This window comes from Sceloporus occidentalis, unplaced genomic scaffold, assembly GCF_023333645.1.
Source record: "Sceloporus occidentalis isolate IW3139 unplaced genomic scaffold, rSceOcc1.0.p SCAF_8, whole genome shotgun sequence".
NCBI lineage: Eukaryota > Metazoa > Chordata > Lepidosauria > Squamata > Phrynosomatidae > Sceloporus > Sceloporus occidentalis.
Genome location: NW_028316988.1, coordinates 43,624,298 through 43,643,868, shown reverse-complemented (window position 1 = coordinate 43,643,868; position 19,571 = coordinate 43,624,298). Strand labels below are relative to the sequence as shown.

The 19,571-nt window shown below is 44.1% G+C and overlaps 2 protein-coding genes across 4 annotated transcripts in view; one reads left to right on the top strand and one right to left on the bottom strand.

Moving 5' to 3' along the window:
• The window catches only part of LOC149308790 (serine/threonine-protein kinase PAK 3), an 81,561-nt gene extending 76,659 nt beyond the window's left edge, over positions 1 to 4,902 (top strand). For all 3 annotated transcript variants that reach the window (XM_089536468.1, XM_089536469.1, XM_089536467.1), the window contains 6 exons: positions 1,249 to 1,361; positions 1,894 to 2,011; positions 2,853 to 2,952; positions 3,296 to 3,492; positions 3,679 to 3,816; positions 4,210 to 4,902. In XM_089536468.1, coding sequence (XP_089392594.1) covers positions 1,249 to 1,361; positions 1,894 to 2,011; positions 2,853 to 2,952; positions 3,296 to 3,492; positions 3,679 to 3,816; positions 4,210 to 4,299 — 756 coding nt within the window. In that variant the 3' untranslated portion in view covers positions 4,300 to 4,902. The remainder of the gene's footprint in view (positions 1 to 1,248; positions 1,362 to 1,893; positions 2,012 to 2,852; positions 2,953 to 3,295; positions 3,493 to 3,678; positions 3,817 to 4,209) is intronic.
• Positions 4,903 to 7,872: 2,970 nt separating this feature from the next.
• LOC149308789 (calpain-5-like) overlaps positions 7,873 to 19,571 on the bottom strand; it is a 29,971-nt gene continuing 18,272 nt past the window's right edge. The window contains exons 6-13 of the mRNA XM_089536466.1: positions 18,129 to 18,322; positions 17,677 to 17,754; positions 16,689 to 16,884; positions 16,161 to 16,283; positions 15,690 to 15,892; positions 14,776 to 14,897; positions 10,619 to 10,755; positions 7,873 to 10,283 (exon numbers count right to left, since the gene is read on the bottom strand). Coding sequence (XP_089392592.1) covers positions 10,101 to 10,283; positions 10,619 to 10,755; positions 14,776 to 14,897; positions 15,690 to 15,892; positions 16,161 to 16,283; positions 16,689 to 16,884; positions 17,677 to 17,754; positions 18,129 to 18,322 — 1,236 coding nt within the window. The 3' untranslated portion in view covers positions 7,873 to 10,100. The remainder of the gene's footprint in view (positions 10,284 to 10,618; positions 10,756 to 14,775; positions 14,898 to 15,689; positions 15,893 to 16,160; positions 16,284 to 16,688; positions 16,885 to 17,676; positions 17,755 to 18,128; positions 18,323 to 19,571) is intronic.

Sequence of the window (19,571 nt, the reverse complement as noted above, 5' to 3'; positions counted from 1 at the left end):
TGGCATCAGTTGTAAAGGACGTGATGGAACTGACAGCCATTGCTGCAATGCTGGGATGGAACATTGCCTTCCCATGGTTGGCTGTGAACTTGTTTTCCTTCCAACAATTGATGTGACTCACCTTCGACACTGATTTGCAGGAGGAGCAGGTGTTGAGATCCAGCGGCTAAGCCTGTCTTATTAATGCAATACCCACTTCTCTATTTCAATATTGGGTGGTCTGGTTGTCGGGATTCTCTTTCTCACTCGTTCCAGAGATATTAATGATTCTCAACAGAACCTTTGATTCCCCAAGTTGCCTGTAAATGTTAATTAAAGAAGGATCAGCGTTAAAGGGTTGGGATTTGTATTTGGGTGACATGGAGGTCAGTTGACCCTTACAATAATTAAAATGGGGAAAAAAAGATTGAATGAAGGGTCAAAGGCCGTTCTTTAAAACATGCAATTATGCGTAGCTGGTGTGGGGCTATGCACCGTTGCGCATGCTGACCGATGTGTGACCCATAGAGTGACCGAGAATGAGGGAGGCCTTCGAACTCCCTCTGGTTTGGTTAATGTTGAGTTGTCACCTTAATGTTCATGGTTTTGTCCTGATTTGGGAGAGGACTGGTGTAAAGGTCAGCTTGGGAAGAAAGGAGGGTTAAGGTACCATTCAGAATTATTAGCAACTATGTACGTTTTGCTGTTGATCTCGGCAAATTGCGCACTGGGCTGTCAACACTGGAACGTCGAAAGAAATTTGGCCAGCTACTTTCATGTCTTCCATGAAGCCTCCGTTGCAAATGGCTTTAGTACGAGTTATCGCTCCTAGGAGTTTAGCAGGGATGCTGCAACGTTTCAGAGATGAACGGTGGAGATGCTTGCGTATTTGTCAGCCATGGCTTGTATTGCCATCACATATACACTTTACTTATGGATGAATGTTCTTCCTCTGGGGCTGCACACTGTGCGCACAGTCATACACTGGGTAGGCAAAGCAGAATGCTCTGCTTGTGTAGTTGTATGAAAGGCATACAACCCACAGTGTATCACCATATGACATGGAGGATGGGGCTTAGATTCATTGGGATCCATGAATGCAAGGTGTATGATTAGCATTAAAATGCGAATGCAAAAATACTTGACCTAGCGTTTCCTTACACAGTGAGGTCTTGTTCTCCAACGTTACCAGATCACCCACAGTTTGTTTATTTCATGCTTATTGCTTTGGTAATGTTTGTTAAATGTGTCCCCAAAATGTCATTCCAGGTGGCTATAAAACAAATGAATCTCCAACAGCAGCCCAAAAAGGAATTAATAATTAATGAAATCTTGGTCATGAGGGAAAATAAGAATTCGAACATTGTTAACTATTTAGACAGGTAAGTAACGCCGGGTCTTGTTTGGACATTGTTCACTGGACATATGCGCCTGCATTCAATTGATGTGCTGTTGCAGGACATGCTCATGACAAATGTTTCTCAATCTGTCTGGATTATACCACTGGGATGTATTGGAATATATTACATGGATAAGATTATAGCATATAGAATGTGCTAGATTTTTGTTTGTCTTATGCTTTGTCTTTAAACTGAATTTTATGGCAGTGTAATTACTTTTAAACTGTTGTATACTGTGAATGTTCAATTATTTTGGATTTAAACTCCAAAACCACTTGTTTTAGCTGTTGTAGAAGGAGGAGGTAGTAGTAGTAATAGGAATAGTAGCAGTAGCAGTAGGAGTAGAGGTAGTGTAAATGCTTTTTCACTGTATACAGTTTTTAAAAATGCAATATATTAAATTTATAATTGTTCTCACATTGCTGTGCATTGCCTTCAGGGGAATTTGTTCAGAATGGCAACCTAGAACTGTTTAAATACATACATACATGTCTCCCAATTGTTGATCTTTCAGTTACCTTGTCGGCGATGAACTTTGGGTAGTAATGGAGTATTTGGCTGGCGGCTCCTTGACGGACGTTGTTACAGAAACGTGCATGGATGAAGGGCAGATAGCGGCTGTCTGTCGGGAGGTGAGAGGTTGCATGCTGTGACAGTGTTGTGGCATCCTTAAATCTGAACGCTCTGAGAAATGCTCCTCTAAATTGTTCTCTGGATACCCTCCCACACCTGTGAGCATCCGCCAGCCTTACTTGGCAGCAGGGCTTCTCCATTTGGTGATGAGTGGATGCCATTTTGAATTTCCAGTCTTGTCCTTGAATGCTTGTTACAGTGCTGCTCCAAGGCATTGCGGAAAATTCAATTTTTCAACTTGCAAAGAGGGTCCAGACAGGTGCTAACACTAGTAGTTGCCCATGGGGGCTGGATACCGATTGATGGGAAGAGAGCGAATGGGACAGAGACAGGCTAAACCACAGTCTTCTAAAAATGGTTCCCAGAAGTTGGGCTTCAGAAGGCCCAGCCATCAGGGATGATAGGAAGTGTAGTCCAACAACATCTAAAACACATTGGGGCATATTTCAGAGACATAGCCATGTTTATCTGGGATATCAGTATGCAAAGGGATCTTGGAGCACCATTGAGACTAACTGAAAGAAAGAAGTTGTAGGATGAGCTTTTGTAGACTTGACCTACTTCCTCTTGCATCTGAGGAAGTAGGCCAAGCCTACAAATGTTTATGCTACAACTTCCTTTGCTCAGTTAGTCTCTAAGGTGCTACAAGATCCTTTTGCATCTTAAAATCCATGTTAAGAATCCCTGAGCTGGAGGTGTGCCTTGGTGGGAGCTTGATCATTTCACCATGTCATAGTCATAACCACAGAAATAAAAGGTTTCCACTGCACTTCATTGATACTGTGCTCTTTTTAGTAGCAGTACTAGTACAAGTTCTTGTCCTTATTCTTATTTTACTAGTGCCTGCAAGCTCTGGATTTCTTGCATTCCAACCAAGTGATCCACAGAGACATCAAAAGTGACAACATTCTCCTTGGGATGGACGGATCTGTCAAACTCAGTAGGTATTCTCTTTACGCTTCGATTTTTGCAGCATTGTGGTTGGATTACCTCTGCTTTTACTGTTGCTGTTGCTCTCCTGCCTTTCCCCCAGAACTGGGACTCAGCGTGGTTTACCCAAAATTAAATCAGAAACAGATTTAAAACATGTGTAATAAAAACATAGGAAAAGAAGGCTCTCTCTTGCATTAAATTTGTTTGTTTAAGGCCTTCTGTAGATCAAGAGATGGCCCCCTTGGCAATTGTCATGGCCATCAGGCTCTTTTGCCTTCATCTTTCCCCAGATTTGCCCATCTTCTGCTTGATTTTCTCCAGCCTCATTCTTTGCTTTGCTTTCTCTGCAGCTGACTTTGGCTTCTGTGCTCAGATCACTCCTGAACAGAGTAAAAGGAGCACAATGGTGGGGACCCCTTACTGGATGGCACCCGAAGTAGTAACAAGGAAAGCGTACGGCCCCAAAGTGGACATCTGGTCTTTAGGCATCATGGCAATAGAAATGGTGGAAGGAGAGCCGCCGTATCTGAACGAAAATCCTCTCAGGGTAGGATCAAAGTCTGATGCGCTTGAATTATTTTTCTTTAAATATATATATATATATTTAAATAGAAAATATGAGATAACGTTTAATTTTAAAAATTATCCCTAGGAGACAGGGAGAGAAAAGCCCCAAAGGTAGATAATCTGCCTCTGAGGAATCAGCATATGATATGTTTCTTTGCTCTTTTAGGCCTTGTATTTGATAGCTACAAATGGGACCCCAGAACTCCAGAATCCCGAGAGACTATCTGCCGTTTTCCGAGACTTTTTGAACCGCTGTCTTGAGATGGATGTTGACCGACGAGGTTCTGCAAAGGAACTTTTACAGGTAAACTGGGAAGAGTGAGCAGGAAAGTGAAGAATAAGTTACACCTGGCGGGGAGGGGTCTACTCTTTCCGGTGTCCCATCGCTCAGCTTTGCAATTCTGTAACTGGGTTTCTTATCACCTCTGCTACTTAGCGTTGTTGTTGTTGGTGATGTTGTGTACCTTCAAGTCATTTCTGACCTATGGTGGCCCTAAGGCAAACCTATCCTGGGGTTTTCTTGGAAGAATCTGTTCAGAGGGGAGTTATTTTGAAGCCATGGATGGTAGAATCCATGGATGCTGATCTGTGGATACGAAGGGACTGATTGTACTGCCATAGCTTACTGCCTGCTTGTCTAATTCTCTATCTCTGGATGATAAGCAATTCTTTTTCTTCCTTCCTTCCTTCCTTCCAGCATCCATTTTTAAAACTGGCCAAGCCGCTCTCCAGTTTGACTCCGTTGATCATTGCAGCGAAGGAGGCGATAAAGAACAGTAGTCGCTAGCGCCTGGAGAAGCGCATGGTGCCTGCTCCTTCCTAGCAAGGCTGAACGAAGAAGGAAATAAACTGTTGAACCTCGGACTCTTTCTGCTGCAGGGCAGTTGGGCGAGAAGAACCATCGCGGTCACAGTTGAATTGGGGAGGGAGGCAGCGGTCCTCTGCCCTTCCCCGCAGAAGAGAAACTTATCACATGTCTTCTCCCCTCTCTCAGATCCCTTAATTTATTTCTTAAGGTGAATAGGAGCTTCATAGACAGAAGCAGGGCTGGAGGCTTCTTTTGCTCTTTCGCCCATTATATTTTTTTTTTGGGGGGGGGGTCGTTGGCACCGCATGAAGGCTCTCCACATTCACTGGGACAGGACTGGCAGCCTAAGAGGCTGGCATCTCTTCTGAGCCTTCTCCCCCCGCCGTCTCCTGTTTTGGCTTTGAAACTGAAGTAAGGTCCTCTTTCACTCCACCTGTTGGGAAGGATCCCAACCCGTTTGCTAGCTACCGGTCGGTTTGCCTGTCATGAGATGAGGAGGATCACGAGGAAGCTTGCTTTATTTAACCAAATAATAATTATGATGATGATAAATAAGAATTAATAAACCAAGAAGCAGATCAATCCGCAGCATCCTCTTTGGGGTGGGAACGGGTGGGCAAGGGTTATGTTTCTGAAATCCAAAATGCAGATAGCATTGCATTCCTGGGCGACCTAAGGATGATGTGCTAGATGTTGGTGCTTCTAAGTTGGTGGGGTTTTCCTTCCCAAGTCGAAATAAAACTAGTTAACGTGGGGATTGCATCATTCCAGTTTGGCTGGTAATGACTTAAACAGCTAATAAGGACATGGCAACGAGACCTATTCTGCTCATGTCTTTTGCCAGAGTTCCACTGAACTGGAGTTTATTACTACTCCACTTCATACTCCAGGACTTACTCCATAGATTACTGGAAACCGACTCGCTGCTCCCAGTGATTTCAACAGCCCAGTGCTTATAATATATCTACTGGGGAAAGAGGTGTCTTAATTTCAGGACTGCACCTAAAATTGCTGAGCCATAATAAGCCATCACCTCCATCCATACTGGTGTTGTCTTGAGAAAAATGGCATCACGGATCTCCTGTGACATTAACCTAACTGGGTCCAGGAGTACACCAGCTTCAAACCATGGTCATTGTGATGGTGTAACTGAATTCTTTCTGCTCCATAGGAAAAAAGGTCTGGCTGAGTATCTAGCCATCTCAATAGACAGGGTTCTGGAAGGGATGTCATGGTCTGGGTCTTACTTTGAGGATTCCCATCAGATTGCTGTGTGTCCTGGAATAAATGGATATGTTTGGTAGTTTTGGGTGCTCATAAAGGGGAGGTCACACAAGAGGAATGTTGCCAGTGAAGCCACAAAAGACCATGGAAATTGCAGCAATATTTAACTTGATGGGGTTGGGGGATATAGTTTTCTTTTTGTGCCCAGGTTTGCTGTGACCTGTGACCCAGACTGCAAAAGGTGGAACCTGGGATCTCTGAACTCTTTGTATTGCTGAAACTGGGCAACGACTGTGCAAAAGAGCTTTCATTAAATGACTTTGTGTTGATGTTTCTTCCAACATGAGTTGGGCGGATCTGGTTCTCTTTTACTCCATGGAAATGGGCTGATGTTGAATATTCCCCGCCAAAGCCGAGGATGGATTCACTGTCCTCCCACCTCTTTCTTTGTGCCTTTAAGAGCAGCTCAATCCAGAGACATCCGTAGAAAGCTTTGCCTTGTGGTTTCTGTGCATTAAGCAGCTTTTAAAGGCAGAGAAGGAGATGTCTTATTCTGGACAATTGTAGTTGCAGTAGTTTAGACAGACGAGGAAGGCGAAAAAATAGGTGTGTGTGTGTGTGCACCTGTGTGCGTGTACTTGTGTGCGTTGACTGTTGGCAATGAACCCAGAAAGGATGGTGGGAAGAAAGAGGGGTTCCCCTAAGATGGAGGAAGCTGGAGAGAAGGATATCAATTGACACATTTCAGAAACGAGAGCAAATTCCCCTCTCTTAAAGTTAAACTTACACAATGTCACATTCAACATGTGCATCTGTTATTTGGTGTGTCTCTTTTCCAGTCGGTGATGACTGGTAGTTCCCATGTCAGTCGGGCGGAGTATCTGCTCTGGATTTTAATCCGAACAGTTCCATCCATGCAGCTGGGCCCTGTCTCCCAAATAGATTCAGGACCTCAGGAAGGCTCCTGTGAAGTGTGCACTGTATCATATAAATTAACAAATCCCACTTTTGATCCTAGTGCTTGCCCTCCTTTTCTGACTATGCATTTCCTGGGGAGGGGGGTATAAGTTATAAATGGTTACCCTTTGGATAGCAAGCCGATCTAAGGCCCAGTGTAATGCAGTGTCTGGTAAACTGGATTCAGCAGTGAAAAGTTCAGGTCCAGACGTAAAGATCCTAAAAGAAGTCAACGTTTTAAGTCCTCATCTCTCAGCCTAATCTGTCCCACATATAGGATGACAAACATGAGGCTAAAAGGCAGAAGCTCAAGCTTCTGGCCTTGAAGAGTATGGAATAAAGAGTATGATTTTAACTTCATGGCTGGCATCCTTGCTCTGTGAATTGGGCACACAAAGAAGGATAGAGCAAGACTGCCATTGTGTGGCCAAAACTGGTCACGACAGCTACATGTTCACCACAGTTATTTCCACTGCAAGAGCCAAAGTGGAATAGTAGTCTGAGCACTGGACTTTCTCAGAGGAAGGCAAAGGCAAACCTCCTCTGAACAAATCTTGCCAAGAAAACCCCACAATAGGTTTGCCTTAGGGTTGCCATAAGTTGGAAACAACTCAAAGGTGCATACTTATGTGCATTGGGAATTCTCCAGTGTGAATCTGGACACCAGCTAGGAAGTGCTGGATCTGGGAAATGCTGATGCCCAATGTGCATCAAAGTGTCCAACGCACATGGGAGCACTCTTGGCAGTTTCTGAACACACATCTAACAGGGTTTCATTGGGTTTTTGCACTGCAGCTGCAGAGACATAAAGAAAAGTAGTAGACTGTAGTGTAAGATCTCGACCATTCCTTGTTAAACTTTGGTAAAATAAGATTTTAAATGAACCTTGTTTTAAATTATTGTTAAGATGCCTTGGGTCCCAGCCCAGGAGAAAGGCAGGGTAGAAATTCATTCATTCAATCAATCAATATGAAAGGAAAGGAAAAGCAAATCTTGTGCAGCCTTCCATGCAATTCTCTGAGGTTAGGCACCATAAGCCATAGCTCTCTTGACCTACTCTTGCAGAACTGTGATAAGGGATGCTCTCCTGAGGGTTAAAGAGGCAGAATTGCCCTCTGCAGCAAAGCTGGGAGGCAGGAATGTGAGCAGTCATTGCAATTCAGGCCTGCAAAGCATCACTGGAGGCACCAAGAGGTCAGCTGCAAGTCAATTCAGATTAGCTGTCGAAGCCAATCAGAGCAACACACAAAAAATAGAATTAATCTCCCAGCTTGAGCTTCTAAATGTGGCAAATTGGAAGCGATTTGGCTTTAAATCACATCGAGGAAAACGAAGCAAATTAATGCAAAATATTTAAATCCGTGCCCTTGCTTTATTGGATTTATGTTCATTATCGGGTCAGGGAGGGGGCTGCTGGAGGTGGGGAATGTCAATTCGCGGTAATAAAAAGGAAATCCCAAATTGGGATCATTTGAACTTTCATCTTGTTCACCCCATTTGTCCCTTCCATTGAATCTACACAAATGGTGAACCAATATATATCCTAGTTTGCCCACATACCACATATGGCTGTGCCTGGTCTCTGGACGTCAACTAGGCTGGCATCCCATTGGAGTAATGCCAACATATGCCTTTTTTTAGGTTGCTCCAAAGGGGAGGATTGACCATCAATCTCTTATACAACAAACCCTACTCTTCAAAACTCACCCACTTCCGGTGCTCCTTCAAAATGGCCATTTAGTGGAAGGTAGTGGCTGAAAAGCACCTGCACATTGGGACCGATGCACCAGAGGACCGACGCACATCACTCCCAATGTGCATGGGCTGCATTGCACATTTGAACACCGGTCTCCTGTTATGCATCTTTGCAATTCACTACCAGGGTTTCATAGCCTCTTTACTACACAGCTAAGTATACATAAAGTTCAATAAAATGGACTGTGATAGAGGATTCTAGCCAATATATATATATATATATATATATATACACATTTATTTAAGCTTCTGTACCGAGTAACACATCCTGGTGGAAAACAGAAGCAAAAGCGAAAAGTACAGGCATTACCTTCCATGCACTGAGATGTTATGTATTTGCTTTTTTAAAAATATGGGGGAAATGCTGATATGCGATGATATATTAACCTCATCCATTTCGTTTCAGCCATCTGTGAGATGTATAGTATTTTGGGTACCCTTGATTTGTTACCCACAAACACTCCCGTTGACACGGGGCAATTTCTTATCCTACAACCTACTGATATTCTCACTGAAGATAAGAAGTTGAAGAAGACATTAAATGGATTCTTTTTAATCTGTATGGCTAAAGGCTAAATTGACTCAGAAATGGAAAGTGCATGCATTTTCTCAATATGAATGCAAGACCCAATGATTCTGACTATCTATATTGAAATGCAGGTTAAAAAAAAAAAAGGAATGGGGAAAGTTTTGTGCACAATATTCTGACATTTTGATCCTCTCAACATGGGATTTGTCATCTTAACATGCCAAATATAGTAGCTACTTTGACTGTCGTGGGGCTGTTTAATACAAGACAAAGAAAATGCATTACCGCTATGGTTAGTGGCGATTTAATGAACGGTGAGATTAAGGAGAATTTGGAGTACAGTATAGCACTCATAGAGGAGCTGGAACTTTGTGCTCCAGCGGTGTGATCCACGATCTCGTCCTACATTTTGGTTTAGAATCCTCTTAGTGACTTATGTTACAACCAGGAGTTACCGTACCATAACTACTTTTTGACATTGTACAGGAAGGTATCCAGTGCCACCTTTCACAACCATTTTCTCCTGGTTGTACAACAGTTGATGGGTGGTACCAGGGCACAGCTCTGCCTCCCAATCCAAATAATTGGGTCCAACTATGGGGCACACCAGGAAATTTTCTTCTATTACAGTGTGCCCGCGTCATACATGGGCGCGCCTTACATGTAAAACTTGCGGCGCACCCCATAAGGGGTAATGGCATGCGCGCCTGTGGTGTGCATGCGCCACCACGCTTTCGTGTGTGCGAGCCCCATTCATTTAAACGGGGCTCATGCATACATGGAATTCCCCTTACACCGGTGGTGGGTGGGTCCAGAACAGACTGTATCACCTTGTTGACAGCTAGCATTTTCCTATGAACTTTTCATTTTCCCATGAACAGAGTTGAACTTTTCACTCTGCCAGTGTCAGACAGGATCTTGGCAGTTAACTCAGTCCTGTCCGTCTCCCTGGAACTTCATTTTCTAACAAAGGGGCTCAAAACACACCCCACGATTATAATGCATTCACTCCAGTTGCACAAGCCACTCTACTTCTTGCAGGTATGTATCTGTATGTGCTTGTTTGTCTCATTGGAAACATGCGTATGGGTGGAGAAAAGCAGAGATGACAGCATAACGGTCGCCGAGTGGCTTCTGCTCTCTTTCTTTGTTGCCCAGGTAGAACCCAGACACAACAAGGGAAGGAGGCTAATTTTAGAGCCGTTCACGCCTACATGCAAATTGACGCTTTGGCCTTCCTCCCGACGAGGAGAAGGCAAATGAGGTCCCGTGCTGCGAGGCGACAGCCTCGTCTGGGCCTGTCAGCCTTGAGTATTCATAGCTCTGCAAGGTCATCGCTGGAGAGAGCCATGACGGTGATGTGACCTGGCATCTCGTCTGCTTCGCGCCCGCCTCTGCCCCGGAGTCGGAGCTTCTGAAGTTCTTTGGGGTCACCGGGTGATGCTGTCATCAGCACTTGTCCCAGGAACTGGTTGGAGAAGACGTTGCTGTGCCAGACCTATTGGAAGGTGGAAGGAAAGAGGGAAGGTGGAATAATTGCAGCTGCATGCATTGGCCTTCCTTTGCCCTGATGGGACGGGTGAACGCTCACTGACGCACCACCTCAACCAGAAAATAATTGGACCATGCCTCATTCTGTGGCTGGTTTTGTGTGTATGTGTGTCAATTAGCACATGGTGTTGGGGGTTCCAAAAACATTTACAGTAGTCCCTCCACATTCGCTGGGGTTTGGGATGAAGGACCTCTGTGAATTTGGTGACTAAATAAACTCTGTCATGTGGCACACAAACACTGCAGAATTAGTACCTGAGATATGGGGGAAATAGGATTTACCTGGACAATGATGGGTTTCTGGACATCCCTTCGGTAGAAAACGGCTTGTGTATTGAAAACAGCTTTGACAGTGCCATGTTGGACGGGAGATTGAACCTTCCTTTTCTCACACTTGATGATAACATAGGGATTTACTCCTGAAAAGACACCAGAAACAGCTGAGGGCTTCGTTGTCCATGAGATGGTGCATCCACTCCAGGTTTTAGTCTAAACTGTACAGGAGCCATTGAAGGGACAGCTCCTTTGCTGTTGCCCAGAGGGAATTCAATGCCCTATTGACATGAAGCCACAGCTGCCATGGAAAGTTACAATTATATATATAGGGGGTCACAAGTCTTTACAGAATCACACTTTTCTCTGATTATTAAAAATCAACCAAAATTTTACTGGGCTGCTCTTTTGATAGTGAATATTCCCTGTAAAGTTATTCATATATGTCATATATGAAAAAATATTTGGGTGGTAAGGGCAGTGCTTGGAAAGTTTGGGGCTTGACAGACGGGTGCTTTGCGCCGGTCTGGGCCCGAACTAGGGGAGCATAGGGGCTGAGCATTTACACTCTCAGCAACCCTACCGCGCATCCTGGCTGCCATCACATCATGTCCATACGGGGCATGCCATGATGATGCCCATGCGGTGCAGTGCCTAAACAGTGCTGCACCGAGTGGGCATCATCATGGCGCATGGGCATGCCAATGGCGCCCTGCGTGCAGCCTAAAAAGAACTCACCGGGAAGCGGGTTCTTTTTAGGCCTCCCGGAGACTGTGGCGTTTGGTTGCCGCTGTCTCCATCCGGGGCAGAAAGGGGCAGTGTCTCTGCCCATCCGTCCAGCCCCTTACTTGTTAAAAGGAATTGAGATTTTAAGAAACGAAAATCATTTTGTGTTTGTTTTTCATGGCTCTCGTTTTCCCCATTGCTCCTTGCACCACTTGTTAATTTTTCAATTCTGAGATCAGCTTTGCCTGATGAACAGCGTTGAGAGGGATGCGCAACGGCAATAAACGCGTGGCAATTAACACACAGCAATTAATGCTCAAGAGTAGCTAATTGGATGCTTAAGCAATCCCACAGGCTTGTTTAATCAAAACTCAGAAGGGAGACGAAGGAATCAAAATGGGACCAGGGTTAGTCTACTAGCAAAATTTCCCCTTCCGGTCATTAGGAAAGGCTGACTTCCCATGTCACCTATTCAGTCCTATTCCAGAAATAAAGGGATGAAGGTACTCTGTTTATGATCAGAAACCCTAAGTACACATCCCAGCTAGTGCAAAACGTACACAATTTGAATTCTGGGACATGTTCCTAACAAGACATGGCGGAATTTACAGCTCAGCTTTGTGGCCAAAAAAATACATCTCAGCAGCATGGCGAAAAGCCAAATGCAATCAGTGGTCATCGGTGCACAACGAAGAAACAAAAATGAATGGAACCCAAACTTGTTCTAGACCGCTGCTTGCAATCATCAGGAAAAAAAACCCTAGAAGCAAGAACGTTGTAAGCAAATAATGAACACATGTGTCAAAATTTATCTTCTGTTCAACCTTCTTTTAGATTTTACAGTACATTAATTTAGGAGATGTGGGTCGTATTTTATTATTCCAGTTATATTACTCCTCGGAAAAAAAAGTCCTAGCTTTCCCTGCTTTGGAAAAGCAGCCAGTTGCAGCTAGAGGCATGTAAATAAAGATTTCTTCATCTTTATTTATCCCTAAATGACTAAGCAGATGATTGAGTTGTTCCTCCAAAATTCTTTGTAAAATCTGTGTAACATACAAGGTGTTGTTGTGTGACTCCAGGTCATTTTTGACTTATGGAGACATTAAGGTGAACTTATCACAGTGGTTTCTTGGCATGTTTCTTCTGGAGATCAGGGTTCGATTCCCCAGGTGAGCATAAAAACCCACTGGGTGACATGAAGTCGAAGGCTTTCATGGCCGGCATCCATAGTTTTTTGTGGGTTTTTGGGCTATGTGATCACGTTCTGTAAGAGTTTATTCCTGAGATGTTTCACCAGCATCTGTGGCTGGCACCTTCAGAGTAAGATGAAGATCTGTGGTCATCTTCTCTGACGATGCCAGCACAGATGCTGGTGAAATGTCAGGAATATACTCTTTTAGAACATGGCCACATTGCCCCAAAAACCCACTGGGTGACCTTGGGCAAGTCACACTCTCTCAGTCTTGGAGGATGGCAATGACAAACCGCCTCTGAAGACCCTGTGATAATTTTGCCCTGGGGGTCGCCATAATTCGGAAATGACTGAGAGAAGCTGACAGTTGGGATGGCTTCAGAAACTCTTCCAATAATTGGGAGAAGGATCTCCTCTTTTACATACAATTGTAACCAACATGAGAAGCTCCTTTTGTGCATCCGGATCTCGGTGACCTTGAGCTCAGAGGAAGGCTGGTTATGATAAAAGCATGAACGATGTCTTCAAATGCTGTGATTGCAACCCAGCCAGCCGGACACACCGCCTGCCGCCTTGTTCGCCTCATTTTCCTCTTGAGCAAACGGCATAGGGAAGGGGGAAGGGAATCTCTCAGAACTGCTGCCTGGATTGGTTGCTGGGGTGCCTTTTCCTATCACTTGGTATTGATCAGAATGAAGGATGCATTGGCTCATTAGCTCTGGAGCGTGTGTCTATGCGTGCGCATAGTGTGCGTAAGGATGAAGAGGGGCTGGTTCTTGGTTAACTGCTTGATTTGCAAGACCTCCAGCCAAGCGCTGCTGTCGTCTGATGGATGAGGTCTCATTGAATGCTGCTTGAAATCTCACCCTTTTGGATTTGATGGGCAAATGCTCTTGGTAGCATGATGCAGATGCAGAAGAAGGCGAAGAGAGAGCATTTTCAGCAATGGTTCCCATCTCACTTTTTGAGTTGGTTGGGTCAGTGTAGAAGCTAGTATTCCCAGGATTCCATAGGATAAAGCTACAGCAATTAAAGTGTTGTTAAACTGCATTATTTCTACAGTGTAGATACAACATCAGAGGAAGGCAAGGATAACAAAAACCCTTGATAGGTTTGCTGTAGGGTCACCCTAAGTCAGGAATGACTTAAAGGCACACAACACACAACAAAGAGAGAGCAGGAACCAGAAAGAAACAGTGGTGTTATGAACAGAGAGTAGTTACACTGAGTAGTGGTTTTGGGGCGAACTTCCTTTCCCATTGAACTTGTGAGTGTGGGACCCCAAATCAAAAGGGGCAGACATTCATCACAGCCCTAGGAAGCATTGAAGGCCCCTTTTTGCTACTTACTGACTACAAGCCCAGGTTGTAAATCTAAGTAATAGACTTCTAAGTACCGCCATGCCCCAGGTGGCTTTGCTCTGACAAATCCCACACCCGGCACTTTGGCAGCCGTAGGAGTTTGTTTTATTGATCTGTCACAGCTGTAGAAGAAGCTGCGATATAATGAGTCCTCCCTCCGTCCGCCTTTCTTCTCTGTGTCAGAAGGAAAATGCTTTGTATATGGTTTATTTTTTTGAGGGAGGTAGTTTCTAGAAATAGGGGTCTGGGGAGCTGAGCTGAGAAAAGTCTGTCACTTTTTAAGACCTCCCCTGATTTATCCATCTCTTTGCTTCTTTGCAAAGTCTATGACTTGAGCAGGAGCGCCAAGCCATTGTATCCAACCGTCGCCTTAAATTTCCAGGCCTGAGAGATGCTTGGCAAAGCTTACAACTAGTTATGCTACATTCCTTTTACCCAGTCAGTTTTAAACTATGGGATTTTGAGAGGGTATATTTTAATCTGAATGGTTTAAGTGCACATTGGTCATTTTTAATCCTACGTTTAGGTGTTTTTAAACGTATGTGCTTCGTGGTCGGTTATATGTTGTATTTTAATCTATGTTGCAGCCCCACTCAAGCCTTGGGGAGAGGTGAGTAAGAAATCATCATCATCATCATCATCACCATCATCATCCTGAGAAACAGAGAGGCTTCTCTACTGAGCAGTGAGAGACCACAAATGTTAGGCAGCAGACAGCAGAGGGTGCTACTTGACTTTCCACTGAACGTCTGCCTTTTGTGCGCATGGGTAGTGTACAAGGAAAGGGAGACCATTACCAAGAGTAATTCTAATAGGCAGGCAATTTGAATAATTTACAGACCCAAGAGAAAGTAGTAAAGACTTTTGGACTAACTCTTTGGACTTACCACTGTGTCTGTCTTGACCGGGAAGACCCTCCACTGAGAAGATTTTGACTTGGGACACTCTCTGTGGGACTCCGCATAAGATGTCCAGACACCTTAGCCTTGGTTTGTGTAATTTAAGTTCTCTGAAATATCAAGGCGAAACACATTATTAGATGGGAGAGGAAGACTACTGAATAGGAAATGGATTTTTTAAGGAATATTTTGAACTATATTGTGCTAGACAGTTAAGTACACTTAAGCATGGTCCAAAACACACTGCAGGAATAATCCAGTTTGAGGCTGCTTTAACTGCCTTGGCTCAAGGCTAGGGGATTATTCTGGGAACTGTAGCTTTGTGAGACATTGATCCTTCTCTGTCAGAGAGCTCTGGTGACACAATAAACTACAATACCCAGGATTCCCTAGCACTGAGCCAGGGGACTTAAAGCAGTCTCAAAGTGAATTACAGTTGCCCCTTGGAACTCGCAGGGGATCCGTTCTGGACCTGCCCCACGAGTTCCAAAACCCACGCATATTCAAGCCCCATAGGCTTGAATGGGGCACTTGCATGCAAGGCACATGCCATGGGCATGCACTCCATTGGGGTTAATGGTGGTTGCCCAGCCGCAAATTTCCAAATCCATGGATTTCAAGTCTGTGGACTTGGGGAGGCGACTGTATTTCTCCAGTATGTTTTGGACCTAAGTAGCTGACGTAGAATAGTCATCATCACTATTACTTTTGCTTGACCATCCCAAAACTGGGACTCAGGATGACTTTCAAAGTAAAATGTAATTACAGTTTGGGTCATCCGGACTCGTCACAGTGGGAATGAGGATAGAGCAGGGTTTTTGGTCCATGCAGACACAGCTTCTGTGGCCAGAAGCAGAAGGGAAGGAGGAGTAAACTGTCCCATCACCTGCACAAAGGGATACCTGAATTTGGATGGCACATCTGTGAAAAGCCTCAGAATAAACTCAGCTTCAATGCCTGGGCTGAAGGTGGTTGGGATCAAGACGTATCGGCCTTGCTTGAGGAACGCCTTCAGAAAGACCATGCGATTGTCAATGTATGTAGAGGTAGCCACCTTCTCCTGTATTTTCAAGGTATGCATTCGATATTCTCTGTTGTCCTCCACCTACAGTCAGAAAAAGGATATAAGCATACATTGACCACTTAGGATGGTAAGTGATGGCTGTGATGGTTAAGCAAATGCAAGCCCAGTTTCCTTGCTAATTTATTGCAAGCTACCCAGAGATCTACAGGAAGAAACAGAGCTACCTTCTGTCCACCCTTGAGGTGGAGCGCATGATGCGTCAACCAGTTTAGCATAAATATAATTAAAGGTAAATCTGGACGCTCCGGGCTCTTGTAAATTAGATCAGGCATGCAATGAGGACACCTGCCTTGAAGATTTCAAAGCCAATAACCAAATTATCCCCCGTCCCTTCTTTTTTGTGAACACGCCGGTCCTTCTGCTGCAGGGAGACCATCACTTTGTCCTCCACCTTCTTGACGTCGAAGGCATACTAAAAGGGAAGGAAGGAGAGCATGGGTGAGCGGCTGCACACGACGTCTCTTGCTGCATCTCAAAATGGGCTTTAAAAGGATGGACTTCAATGCAAAATATATGTGGATATTTCTATAAACAAATTGCACATTAATATGGACATGTCAAGCAACAGATTCCTGAATGAACACAGGCAAGATTGGCAAGGACTGGACAGTTGATTTGCCATCCAAATGCCAAGCAAATTGTGATGGAGGATGTGGAAATGTACTTTTAAGGTACGATTCCTCTCTTCTTTTCAAATTTCAAACTGAAAGTACAAGCAGAAGAAATTTTCGCTCAGCTTCAGTGACTGGAGTACAATCATTGTCTCCTTAGCATTAACTTGTTGCAGACAAAATTCAAGTGCAGATAGATCTCCGACCTGTGGGTTTTGTAAAAAGGTGGCTTTCTGATTCGAACATCCCCCAGAGCGGTTCAACAACGGGTCTGGGTTCTTGGTCCATTGTCCACGCATCGTTTTCTTTTCCCAGGTCTTGTGGACGCTAAAAAGGGATGTGTTCACAATGCGACAGATGTCGACATCGGTGAAGTTTTTACACCAGTCTTCAAATGTCATCCTGATGCATAGAACAAAAGGAAGGCACATGTTTTATTCATGGGGTGGACTGGGGTTTTGTGGTATGTTATTATTAGAAAAGCAGTACTGTTGCTTTTTAACATGGGAAGCCCGTCTTCTGGTCCAGAAGAAGTCTTCCAGATGTTAGTGTCAAAAGTGTCAGAGGGCACAAGTACCAACCCAACACATTTTAACACCCACTTCTGAAAAACTTGGAGGAATGCACCATATTATATATATATATATAATGGGGGACTGATTTCTAGTCTGGAAGAATCCTAGTTGTAGTTCCCAGGTAGCAAAGTGCAACAGTTTCCTGAGCACCAAGGCACAACTCAGTTTTATACAACAGCCTTCTGGATTGCAAAATACATACCACTTCCATGCAATACTTTACTAGACTGCAAATTGCTACTCCTTTTCCATACAGTAGTTTTCTGGGCTGCAAAGCATAGCTCAGATCCCTACAATAACTTTCTTGATGCAGAGCACAGCTCAGATCTCCATAACATTGAGCCGTGGCATTTAAAGCAGTGTCAAACTACATTAACACTGCAGCGCAGATGCATGCTAAGAGGAAAAAGAAGTGAGGTACTAGGGTGGGTGAGGTGAAAGAAATATTCAAGTGGGAGGAGAAAGAAAAGGGGCTAGACAGAAGGAATACCAGCATGGAGGTTGACGTGGTATGCAGGTCTGTCCATGAAATGTTCTGGATGTTTCATTTGTCCAGATGAACAACTGGCAGAATATAAGGCATGCGTCAAAACAACAACAACAAAAATGAGATGCTCACCAGAACTCTCCATCATTTTCAACCATGAGTCCCAGTTTCCTGCATTCTGCTTTGCTCACATTTTTCCATTCTTCTGATCTGGGGGTGAAGGAAGGAGGAAACAGTGGGGGGGAAAGACGTGTGAGATTAAAATATCGACTCAAGGGCGGCTAGCAACAACTAAGGGCTATATCGCCTCCAGTATCAGAGGCAGTTTGGGAAGGTATAGTTGCACACAAGTTCTTCTTGTGGGCTTTCCATGGGCAACTGGTTGGCCGCTATTGAACAGAATGTCAGAGGAGATAGGCCTTTGGTTTAATCACTTCCACCACCCTGAAAGTCTTAGATATGGCATTGCCCTTGGAATGTGTCCACATCTGAGAGCAAGCTTCAAGCCTCCCTTTGAGGATGTGAAGTTCCTTCAAAAAGGAACGTATCTAATATTTCTGGACATCAAGGTACACCTTGCTTACTCATCGCTCCATGCACCGTTCCACTCTTTCTTTCCCCAGGGATTCCTCAGCCTGATCATGAAGAGTTTCTTAGACTTTGCGCATGACATGAGCTTCTTTTCCAGACTCATCATCAGGACTGCTGTCACGGAGTAGGCATGGCCCTTGATTAAACCCATCACCGTCTGTCCCTCAAAATCACGGGGGGACATGGGCTGTGGCATAAGAGAAACACAAGTTAATGCAAGAAGATTTGCACATACATGTAACACCAACAGGATTCCAGTTCTTCCAGATTCCAGACCATAAAGATCTCATAACCATACCCAAATAATGCCTTATTTGCAATGTGTAATGTCAACCTCTGTGCCTACAAAACTATGGCCAGAATTCAGTAAGGGACTTATATCTTCATAAGTGGAGTTACGTCTGTAGGAAATAAAGCTGGAGAGTTGCACAGTGTCCATATTCAGCAAAGGGCTATCATGATGTTAATACCTGTGGGAGCCAGCAAAATGACCGATATGCAATGAGACTGATGGGCAATGTAACACCAGCTAGGGATTTGTGGTGTGCATTGTTGGAGCCTGATGTGCATTGGAACACTCTTATCAGTGCCTTGATATACATCTCCATAATAATAATAATAATAATAATAATAATAATAATAATAGGTTTTATTTATATACCGCCCAATCACTGGGAATCCGAGCGGTTTCAACAAATCAATAAGAGGGTTCCTTAGCAAATTTGCAGGGGAGGTAAGTATGTATACAGTTGCACAGTAGCATAGACCATGAGAAGGAATTGTGGCCACAATATCTTTGCTAGGATGTACATCATCAAAGAATCTGGTTTATCTCTCCAGGTTGAACTGATACAGCTCATAAAGAAATTTCACAGAGCCTATTATTTGATTAATGAATTACAAAAGTGATTGCACTAGAAATGACTGGAACAACGTCTGGAAACTGGAGACATTTATTTGAGTCATCTCAATCTAATCCAGGGATTACTCATCTCTCGCTCTCGCCCAGAGACATCATGTCTCTGCAAAGGTCAACGGCGGACCAGGAGATGCAGAGGTTGCAGTGGTTTCCAAATGTCTTAGTCCCTTATGAACTCTTTCCACATCAATTTGTCTCCTGAGAAACCATGATGCGCCTGCAAAACAACTCCTGGAAAGGAGTCTGGGAGCCTTTTCTCAGTTGATGCATGGCACCCTCCAGATCTCACAGTGTCCTGTGAGTGAATTGGTGTCATAGAGGAAAGGGATACCTGTCACATTTGGAGCGAATTATTACTGAAGAACTCCTAGAACCCTCTAAACAAGTATTTTGGAAGAAGGCAAGATATTTTTCCTCTGTGTGAGTGTGCAGAAGCAAAATATAGATGTGCGTCTGTGTCCTAGCTTATTTCCAAACCAATCCAAGGTGAGCAATGAGAGGAGCTTGCTCATCCATT